This window comes from Denticeps clupeoides, chromosome 20 (assembly GCF_900700375.1).
Source record: "Denticeps clupeoides chromosome 20, fDenClu1.1, whole genome shotgun sequence".
Taxonomy (NCBI): Eukaryota; Metazoa; Chordata; class Actinopteri; order Clupeiformes; family Denticipitidae; genus Denticeps; species Denticeps clupeoides.
This window is the reverse complement of record NC_041726.1, coordinates 12,908,060-12,919,088: the sequence shown is the minus strand read 5'-3', so window position 1 is coordinate 12,919,088 and position 11,029 is coordinate 12,908,060. Positions and strand designations below refer to the sequence as shown.

The window sequence follows — 11,029 nt, the reverse complement described above, 5'->3', positions numbered from 1 at the left end:
TAACCTAATGAGTAACAATTTTGCCTATGAACCAGAAGTCACAGGTTCAAATCACACTTACTACCATTGTTTCCAACACTTAACCCTGAGTGTCTCCAGGGAGACTGTCTGACAAATGCTGTGAATGTAAATGTAAAGAACTATTAGGTTGGGTTTTTTATTATTTGACATAAATTATAAATTGAAGTATTAAAAAAAGTGAAGTGATTGTCACTTGTGATTCACAGCACACAGTGCACACAGTCAAATTTGTCCTCTGCATTTAACCCATCACCCTGAGTGAGCAGTGGGCAGCCATGACAGGTGCCGGGGAGCAGTGTGTGGGGACGGTGCTTTGCTCAGTGGCGCCTCAGTGGCACCTTGGCGGATCAGGATTCGAACTGGCAACCTTCCGATTACGGGGCCACTTCCTTAACCGCTAGGCCTCCACTGCCCCCATAAAGTGAAGTGACTGTCACTTGTGATACACAGCAGCACAGCACACGATGCACACAGTGAAATTTGTCCTCTGCATTTAACCCATTCTGATTAGGGGGCCGCTTCCTTAACCGCTAGGCCACCACTGCCCTCAGCATATGCTACAAAATAAACAGAGTGCATATTTTAAAAAATATGTTGTCTCTGCCAGTATCCATCACTGAGTGCATGGTATAGAACATTTACATTTCAATTTAGCTGATGCTCTTTTCCAATTACATAGACTAATTATGGACATTTTCCCCTTGGAGCACCTCATTTTTCATAAACACAGTGTTAGGAAGGGGGGGGGTCTGAACCTCAAACACTATCATATTTCTAATAAAATGTCCTTTTGCTTTTTCACATTAATAAATAATAACCTAAATATTCCTCATCACTGACACATGGTTCTTCAGCCAACAGGAGGAAGCTGATGAAAAGCCCCTTGGGAATATTGATTCCTGTAGAAGGAACTTCTGGGTGACATGACACAAGGTAGGTGACATGAAACAAATGCATCAGAAGCTGGGAGCACTGAACACTCTTTAATTTAAAAAAAATCTAATAATTTGATCAAAAACATTAAATCAATAACACTTTTACCATTTTGTACTGAGCATGTTGATTTGGCCTCTTTGTGTATGAAGTGGCCAAAGCATTCTGTCTGAATACACCCACTAGTGAAACAGCACAATGCAACAGAAGGTTGCGTAACAAGTACATGTTTCAAGTGTAAACCTCTTTCAGTCATGCAGAGTAAACTCAACTCAACAAAACTAGTAAATGTTTATATTATACGCTACCAGACAAAAGTTTGCATGCCCTTCCCATTATGGGTAGCATTTCTTAAGGATTGAAGATGCATGACTATGAAATAACACACGTGAGGTTATGTAATAAGCAAAAAAATAGCAAACAAGGCAAAAAACTGAACTTTTAAGGTTTTCCATAGCAGGTAGCAAGGGCTAGAGTTACTGATACTGCTGGTTTCTCATCCAGTGACTATATTTTTTTGCTGTGATTGCAGCATTTCACACCTTTGGCTTCTTTCCACCATTTTGACAATGGTGACGCTTCCAACAGCCTTGAAGGTTTATGCTGAACACTTTCTTATCCTTCAGTCATGTTAATGATCACCTCATGAATTGCCTTTAGATGATGACAATAGTGAACAAAGCAGCCATGCAGGTAAAAAGAGGCGACTCAGATTCATCAAACATACTTCAGTTCCTCTGGATACAACAAATACTAAATATGTTTCTTGCATTGGATTCTTCAAAATGGCTCTATCTTAGTCTCCGTAACCACCACCAAGTAGGTGCATCCAAATGCAGTATTTGTTCAAATTCCAGTGACAACTACAGGGACATAATCCCAACAGCAACATGGGGTTATGTGTTTTGGACAGGGTTACAGGGGTAGTACCAGGGTACATTTACATTTACGGCATTTGGCAGACGCCCTAGTTTCCCTTTCACCCTTTTTACAATGTCAACTTTAGCCCTTGCTTCGTCTTGCCTGTGTGCTGACATGTTCCTTTCTTAACGCGCACAAGAAAAAATATTCACCTGTGGGGCCACACCCCTCATTTTGCCATTCCCTGAAATTAATGACTCTTTCCCTTGAACCTGTGTACCTCGTCCATCTACCGCAAGTATTAAGAAGGATTTTAACCTTCTTCAGGTCTTCAGGTTATGCGAGTTTGGTATCCGTTAAGCTCACACACACAGGTAGTTTTACGGTGTCACAGTAAAATTTGTAAAACATGCAGTATAAGGTACAGATTTTTCTGTCAGTGAATACCATCTAAATTGAATTATGCGTTCTTAACTTGTAATTGAAAATGTAAGATGCGCAGGCAAAGAGGGTGGGGTTTACCCGATGAAATAGGTCGAGTGGAAACTGTTGCACAAACCTGTTGACGGGATGAGAACATGCTATACAAAACAACTGACTGACTGTACATTGGAAAATGATGACTGTTCACAGCAAGCAAAAAAGATTGTGGAGTGGTTCAACTTAAGATCTATGGCACACAACTGAGAATTTTCCACAATAATTCCACAATAACAGTAAGTTTATCTTATTTTAATGTTTTCATTCATTGCCTCAGAAATGTTGTCTATGAAATCCCAGTATGAATGTGTTATCTTGCATTGATAGTTTTTTTGTGTTTGATGATGGCAAACAGGCAAATTACATACAATGTTAAAAAAAGAAAATAAGAATGAACAGTTCTATTGTAAGCATTTTGTTTGGTGTGTGTGGTTTTTAAGGTGTCACCCTGAGTTAATGACGTAATTCTGATCAGCAGGAATGCTGACAGACACGTTTCGCAGCATTTACAGCATGTAAACAGTAATGGGCCTGTCTGTTTAAAAATGTGCTTTGTAATGGCGGAATGCAAGGAGAAACTACACACACTGGGGAGAAAAGCCAAACGGCCGGATCGGTCAGAGCTGATACCGGTGGATGGACCAAGACCAGGTGACCACAGGACACAAAGGACTGGTAAATGGTAAATATGTGCTTGATCCTTGTTTTACAAACACAAACGCTAACCAGATAAAAAAAAGTAATTTTAATTGAATTTAATTTACATGGAGTGGCATTCAGCAAGGATTTTGCTGGCTGATATAGTTTCTTTGCCTGATACAGATTCTTTGATACTGATACTGGTGGTTTCTCATCAAGTGACTATAAGCTTTATTATTTTTTTAATGAAGAGGTCCTTGAATAAGTTACTGGTTTCTGACCATAATAAATACATTATATATATACTTATATAGAACTATAATATATATAGCTTATGTAATTCTTTCCTTTTGACATGTATGCATAGTAAAAAGCCTGATTACCATACAGGTGATACATTATTTGTATTGTAAATGTATGGTTGGACAGGTATTAATGGAAAAAAGGCTACAGTCTAGCCTCACATAATATGCTATGGGATGGACCTAACAAAAGGGGGGGGGGTGTCCTGGCCAAAGGAACTGCTGTCCTTGATGCTGTTTTTGAGCCCTAGACACCTAAGCTGAACCATGCCATCTGCCTTTACAAAGGTGTCGTAACATTTTCTCGGATCTGAAGGGTCTCTGGGACATGCAGAGGGGTCTCTGCCCTTCTGATAGATGCTACACTGCCTGACTTGATCTGGATGTAACCTGGTCAGACCAAATCTGGGGGGGAAGGGTGTTGACCTGTTGTGACCAGACCTTCCAGAATCCATCAATGACACTGAGTCCAGTCACGTCTCCTGGCTGCATTCAGCAGTGAGTTTCCTGGGGATTCCAGACCTGGCTAATCTGCCGGTTTCCTTAAATAAGTTGAACTCTGACTTTCTGGCCATGTGCCAGCTTCCCACCTTGCCTGCAGCTTGACCGAGGTCGCATCACTCCAGGGGCCTGAGAAGAACAGGGCTCAGGGCACAGCTGGCCACTCGGCAGAGATCATCAGGATTGAAATGGATGAGGCAGCCGTGCTTCTAATGCGCTGTAGCGGGGAGTGACATTGCATGCTGTATTCTCAACATTATTCAACAGCCTGTGGGGGCGACTGAAGACAACTTGAGAAAACAGAATCCAATAAAAATGTGAAACTGCACATCTATATAGTGATACTACAAGTAATGCTTGTACAAAATATGCAAGTGTAAACAATATATATATATATATATAAATTAATTAATTAATAGAAATTATTAACAAAAAAACTAATAAAAACATAGTGGCAAGGCAGGGCAGGTAAAACATGGACGCAAGTAGGGAATTTAATACAAGACAATGCACATGTAGACATAAGAGAAATGACCAATAATCAGACGAGGACACGGCAAGTTTACATTTATACACATGAACACAATCAGGAGGTAGACAACATTGACAACATGAAACCGTAACACGGAACCGGAGCAACCCCCAGAGTCAGGACTTGACAAAAATATTCAAACATCTTGATTTAACATTAAGACTCAATTACCTCTGCAACATAAATGTAAATTGAAATGCAACTATTCTTGTCATTGCTAACACAAACACACACAAAAAACCCTAATTATACAGAACAATTGAATTTCAAATCTCACACTGAAATGTCAAATCACACAGTTAATTCAAGATTACATTTAGACTAAAGGAAAACTAAATAACTGTATCAAAACTAAATAGAATTTTTGGAAGAAATTTATAGGACGCCCTCACTCCAACATCAATCTGTAACTAAAGCTTGTCAAACGTTATTTTAAGGCGTTGGCGGATAGTGTCTGTCCTGCTGTCTTTCTAAATGAGGATGTCTGACTGTTGATACTTGTGCTATTTCAGACAGGGTACATATCAAAGAAGAAATCAGAGAAGTTGTGTTTTTATTTGCTTATGATCATGGAAAATGAGGGAAAGTCCAGCACCAGTCGTCATGTATACCTCATCAAATTTGACATTTTTTTAAATCTACGGTTGTGCTGCGTTGTCCTATTACTGTGCTGTAGAGACCTGTAGTGCTGGAGCAATTGTTCAAGGGCAAATGTGTACAATGAGTTTATTTATTGGCAAATAGTTACAATACTTAATTACATATTTATTGTATTTATTTCTTTAACACATTCAGTGACTTTAATTCTTTATCTTGAATGTTAATTTTGACATTTTAGGTATATGCTGATGCAATGTTTAGTTTATTAACCTTTAAAACAGTTGAATACATATTAAAAGGACTAAACACTGAAAAAGAAAACAGGATAAACTAAAAAAAAACTGAAGTAATCTGTCACACATAATATTTTTGTATTTACAGAATGTTAATTAATCATTTTAAAGCAGATTTATTTACATTAGGTCAATTCTAAAATATTAGTAAACCGTAGCTGTTATTTGTTTAATGAGTTTTTTTTCTTTGTGTTTTTTTCTACATTAGTTAAAAATTAAGATGTTTAATTAATGCCTAATTGTAAATTGTTTTTTTAATTTACTACATTGCCACTGACAGCATTTATTCACACTATGGAAATGCTAAAATATTAGGTGTGACCAGAGGTTGGAAAAGTACTGAATAAAATATAATTAATTTAAAGTATCCACTCAAGTAAAAGTAAAAGTACCCGTCTAAAAATCTGATGGTATAGTGGTTAGCAGTTGACCTGGGTTCAATTCCCGGCCAATGCAGCACACACTTTTGGGGCTGTGGTGGCCTAGTGGTTATGTAATCAGAAGGTTGCGGGTTCGAATCCCGATCCGCTAAGGTGCCACTGATCAAAGTACCATCACCACACACTGCTCCCCAGTGTTGTGTCACCGTGTGCTGTAGTGTAGATGTAGTGCAATGTACAGTAGTAAAATACTTAGCTCAAGTTAATCCAATCTTATATTGAAATTTATTTTCAAATACGCCTCCATGTCTATATGTCAGGTGACACAAAGTCAGAAATCCACAGGTGCAAATGCAAAATGAAGTTTAATCAAATAATAAAAGGCCACAGAAAATGTATATCTTGACGCCATGAAGCACAGGACAGAACAATTAAACTAATTAATAAAGAGTTTGCATGGAAAACAACGTTGAGATGAAGGGAGACAATGCTACACACTTAATTGCCCCTCTGCAATAAATAAAGTTTATTTTAAATTTGAGTTTGAATTGAATTAAATCATGACATTTAACTGTGTGGCAACCATTTAATCACACAACAAACACTGAATACGTGAACACTGAATGAACTGAATGTACAATAATTTCAGCAGCGGTTAGCTTAATAATTGTATTTTTTATTTATTTTTATTTTTTTGCAGACTGGGGCCTACCAGGACCGAATCTGCTAGAGACCTCGGAAAACTGTTCTAGATTTTGGAACAACCCCTAAGAACCCATGAAATTGCTGATAATAATGAAATCAGCTCAACCTCCTCAGGATGTCAAACACTTCAAACCCATTCAGTTTATGTGATCCAAATGACACCATTTGTGGTAAGAGGAGCATTTTATAAATATTAATCTTTAGTAGGGCTCTTGCATTTCTGCTATTTTCCAACCATCCCTTGTGGCTCTGAACCTCAGTTATGTGTTAGTGTTATGTATTGAATTTTAAGTGACATTGGCTTTGTGTGGCTTTTTTCCCCAGTGGTTAAGGTTTACAGGTTGGATGTCATTGTGGTGCCGGTCTTATTTTTGCTATCATTCTTGGTTGTGCTCTTGTGCATTTGTCTGCTGTACTTCCGCTCCCAAACTAAAAAGTCATCAGAAAAAGCACACCGGTCAACCGGCCGGCAGCATCTGCAGGGCATAGAAGGTATGTGTACAGAGAGTCAAGACATTATTAAATAAAGTCAAGACATTATTGAATTAAGACCTTAGACTTGTTTATTTGATGCCACATGGTTTCCCCAGTTAATAGAATGCATCACAACGTCTCCCTTTCACTCCTTCAGCGCCGCCTGAGCTTGACCCCTTAGAGCATGAGGTCATTGCCCTAAGCAACACCGCCACCACATCGGCACCCGCAGTACCGACACCTTCCTCTCCGAGGCACTATGGATCCTTCCAGCTCGTCACACCACTTCCCATGTCATTCTTAGTAAAGCGGGTGGAGGCCGTCAGCCTGTACCGTGCAAGAATGGACCAAAAAGGGGTCATACTCCATGTTCTTAAAGGTGAAATTTTGAGAAGGGGTCAAACCTTCGCAAACATGTGCTCAAATAAAATCCAGGATTATCCCAAATATACTGGTGATATTGGAATCTACTCTCACAGATAATGCAAATGGTAGCGAGCGGCAAGATTTCCTCGGATTTGCCAACTTTCTGTCTGAGCTTGGGTCACACCCCTTTCTACCAAGCATTCTGGGCGTGGTCTCGGTGAGCATACCAAACATGATGGTCGTCGAGGAGCTGGAGCACAGGGACCTATTGGGCTACCTGTGGCGGTGCAGAGAGGTATGGCTGCATACTAATGCACATAAAGAGAGGTAAATTAATTATTATGTAAATTGTTTATATGAGAAGTAGAAATATATATAGGGCTAGGATGAGTGAGTCATATTAATATGTTTTTTTTTTACTTGTATATGCTTTGGCAGGACCAGCTTGGAGCAGAGGGCTCATGTGATATAACAGAGAGGCAAATATTCACTATGGCTGAACAAACTGCAGATGCCCTAGTGAGTTTTTACGTTTTTTGACCTTTATGTAAAACATGTAACATGTAAATAACAGTCTGATATTAATATGACCCTCTACCTTACTTTAAAATAAAGGAATATTTACATGGACAAAACTGTATCCATGGCAACATCAGAGCTCGCAGCGTGCTGGTTGGTCGGGATCTCACTGCCAAGCTGTGGGGATTTGGCCCCGCCTACCGAAGGCTGACGCAGCCAGCTCCTCTGGGTCCACTAGAGCTTATGGAGATGAGAAAGTGGCAGCCGCCCGAGGTACTGGCCCAGCGACCTGCCACTCAAAGTTCTGACATGTAAGTAGATATGTCACTACCAGTCCCAACAGCAGCAGGTATAATTGCCATTATCACTGATGATAAGGATATTAATGCTTTTACTGGTAATAAATCAATGAAACACTTTTTCATTTGATGCTCCTTCTGCAGGTGGTCTTTTGGAATTCTTCTTTATGAAATGGTTACACTGGGTAAGCCTAAATAAAGACTACTACCCGATCCAATAATACAGTGTGCACATACATCAAAGCTTCTGGATGGTGAACAGTGCACCACAAATATCAGAACCATCCTGTTTTTCAAGAAACTAGAAAGAAAATGGTATACATACCATCCCATACCAACATTAATTTTAAAGAACCTTAAAACAACCACACATGGCCAAAGTGCTGTACAGACAATTTAAACGAACTAATGACAATTATATAAGAGACATAAATGAACATAAATAAAATGATCTCACAGGGGGTCAAAGAACAGAGATGGGGAAAAGGGATGGGTATAAAAATGTAATCAGTCAGTCATGAAAATGTGAACCGTAAACCTTGAGAACATCTAATTGATCAAATCAATGTGACAGGCATATATACTCCTAAGGTAAATGATGACTTCTGACAGGAAGAAATAGTGTCGATGACAGATGTGATATTTGTGTCTCATGTGCTCTGATATATTCTGCTACGTTCATTTTTAGGGGACCCCCCTTTCCCTCAGATTATGGCCACCGACCTCCTTCAGCACCTTCAGAGAAACAAGACTCTGAAGAGACCAGCTGCCTGCTCCACTTCACTGTAAGCGCGAATTAGGATGTGTTTGATAAAGGTTAAAACGGTAAAAAAGCCGTAGCCCATCACCGTGCTTGTATGCTCCTCTTCCGACAGCTACTCCATCATCAAGGCCTGTTGTCAGTGGCGTCCACAGGACAGAGCCTCTTTGCGTGAAGTAAGGCGGAGCCTGCAGTCGGGGGAGAGGGGTGCCAATGGTACAGCAGTGATCCGGGTGCATGGAGCCCTGGACGTTGAGAAGTACATGCGGGAGGCAGGCTATGGAGAGGCTTATAACTACGCTTTGCTCTAAGAACGTGGTCCACTTTACATGCTGTGTTCTTTAACAGATTTAAAAAGGTAAAAGTCTTGACACGTTTTGTACTGCACATCTCTGCCAACTTTGTACGTGTTACACAAAGTTTATGTATCTGAAGATTATTTATTGTCTGTTTGTAAGTTATTTTGTTACTTCTTAAACTAATTTGAATATATAGTATAGTGATGGGGGCAGTGGTGGCCTAGCGGATAAGGGAGTGGACCCATAATCGGAAGGTTCGAATCCGGAACTGCAAATGTGCCACTGAGCAAGGTACCGTCTCCACACGCTTCTCCCTGGATGCCTTTCATGGCTGCCCACTGCTCACCAAGGGTGATGGTTAAATGCAGAGGACACATTTCGTTGTGTCACTGTGTGCTGTGTTTCATAATGACCATCACTTCACTTTCATAATTATATAATATATTCAGAAAAATGTGTCAAACTGACTCTTATTGCAGCTTTATTACTTATGAAATATTACCTTAGTATAAGTGTTACTAACTTCATTAGTATTAGTATTATTAATACCTTAAATAAAATATTAATAATTAAGTAAATTGTTAATCATCCTTTCTTGTTAGTTTTCCTGTTTAAATTGTTGTAATGACGTCTCAGCTGATAGTCTTAATGATATAATGATTGCGTCCAATGTTGTAATTTCAGTTTGAGGAAATATTTTGCACGTTGGAAAACTTCAGCAAATGATTTCATTTTGAAACTCTGCTAGTTCCATTATGCCCTCTAGTGGACATAACGTATCAACTTTAATGCAGCAAACTCTCATGATGGTTCTTATCTGCCTTCACTAAATTAATTAGGACTAAAAAGTGTCATAGAAGTAAGAGTTTATAAGTGTCTTAAGTGGCTTGCTGCTAATTGTCATTGTCACTGTCAATGATGAAAAGGCAGAACCTTTTTCTAATTTCTTTTCTCCAAATCTCCTCATCTAATCAGCGATGGAAGAAGTACTTAAACCATGTAGTTAAACGAAATATACGCATGAAAGGTTAAAATATTACTCCAGTAAAAGTAGAACACCTACCTTTAAACTTCCAGTTGGGTAAAAGTACAAACGTATTTGCCTTCAAACATATCATTTAGCCATACTCAAGAACTGATTGTGTTAATAAACAACTGGCACGAACATTCGTTTGATTCGTTTTATTTGACGGTAATCCAGGGCAAATCTGCTGGAAAACAACATAAAACACGACGCTGTCGTGGTCACCAGTTCATCCATAACATTTATTCCAAAACGTAATGTATGTATTTAAAGTTTGTGTATTTTAGTGTTGGTATCAAGACCAAGACACTGCCGAGACTTGAGGGTACCGAGACCAAGACTAAGACACACTAAGGTGAAACCAAGACCAAGGCTGGTCGAGACCGAGACTAAGACATAATTTTACTCAGATCAACTGTAGAGAAAAAAGCCATTGGTGTAAATTGTCATTACTTATTATATCTAATTCATGTTATTGTTTCAATTATACTGTCCAAATGTCTCTCATTTAAAATCTCCCAGATTTTTTGTCATAACTACAAGGTTTGATGGAAAATAATATTCTTAGCAAACCTCTGTTATAACCATTTTATCAGACCTTGTCAAGGGAAAGAGATGGGATGTACCAGAAAGATGTTCATATTCAGTCTCTTATACCAGGGCAGAGTAAGCTATGAATATGGTTATGTAATGATCCCTTCTTTTGAATTGAATATAATGGACATTTGGCTCTCAAATGTTCACTGACAATATTAAATTCATTTTCTTGTAGCAAATTGCTGGTTCACTGATCTACAATAAGTGACTTAATAAAGGGTAATGTACGGGGACCCAAAAGTACCATGAACTGGGAAAAAATTCAGGAAAATTGCAATTACAAGGTCCGGGGAAAATGCATGGTTATAAACGGATGTTCACAAAGTTACATTAGGAAATGCCAAATAAACTGTACTGTGCCAAAAGGAAGCCCGACATAAATAGTGTCCAGAAGCAGCGTTGACTTCTCTGGGCTCTGAGGCATCTGGGATGGTCCACTGTGCA

The 11,029-nt window shown here is 39.0% G+C and overlaps 1 protein-coding gene across 5 annotated transcripts; it reads left to right on the top strand.

Annotated features, from left to right (window-relative positions):
* The first annotated feature begins 2,115 nt into the window (after positions 1–2,115).
* styk1a (serine/threonine/tyrosine kinase 1a) lies at positions 2,116–9,294 on the top strand. 5 transcript variants are annotated; one of them, XM_028963176.1, is made up of 11 exons: positions 2,116–2,531; positions 2,868–2,977; positions 6,243–6,417; positions 6,685–6,739; positions 6,879–7,100; positions 7,201–7,382; positions 7,526–7,606; positions 7,703–7,917; positions 8,050–8,090; positions 8,594–8,690; positions 8,781–9,294. In XM_028963176.1, the coding sequence occupies exons 3-11, from the start codon at positions 6,403–6,405 to the stop codon at positions 8,974–8,976; spliced, it is 1,104 nt and encodes a 367-aa protein (XP_028819009.1). In that variant the 5' UTR covers positions 2,116–2,531; positions 2,868–2,977; positions 6,243–6,402; the 3' UTR covers positions 8,977–9,294. The 5 variants fall into 5 exon arrangements, with proteins under 5 accessions (XP_028819009.1, XP_028819005.1, XP_028819006.1 ...); XM_028963172.1 differs by having other exon boundaries at positions 2,121–2,531; positions 6,572–6,739; XM_028963173.1 differs by having other exon boundaries at positions 2,121–2,531; positions 2,774–2,977; positions 6,572–6,739.
* Positions 9,295–11,029: the final 1,735 nt, after the last annotated feature.

Bases quoted from the DNA above. Each gene is read 5' to 3' on its own strand.
- styk1a (XM_028963172.1), top strand. From the start codon at position 6,363: ATGTCAAACACTTCAAACCCATTCAGTTTATGTGATCCAAATGACACC. The intron at 7,383-7,525 runs GTATGGCTGCAT...ATGCTTTGGCAG, and splicing joins ACCTGTGGCGGTGCAGAGAG to GACCAGCTTGGAGCAGAGGG. The intron at 7,918-8,049 runs GTAAGTAGATAT...CTCCTTCTGCAG, and splicing joins GCCACTCAAAGTTCTGACAT to GTGGTCTTTTGGAATTCTTC.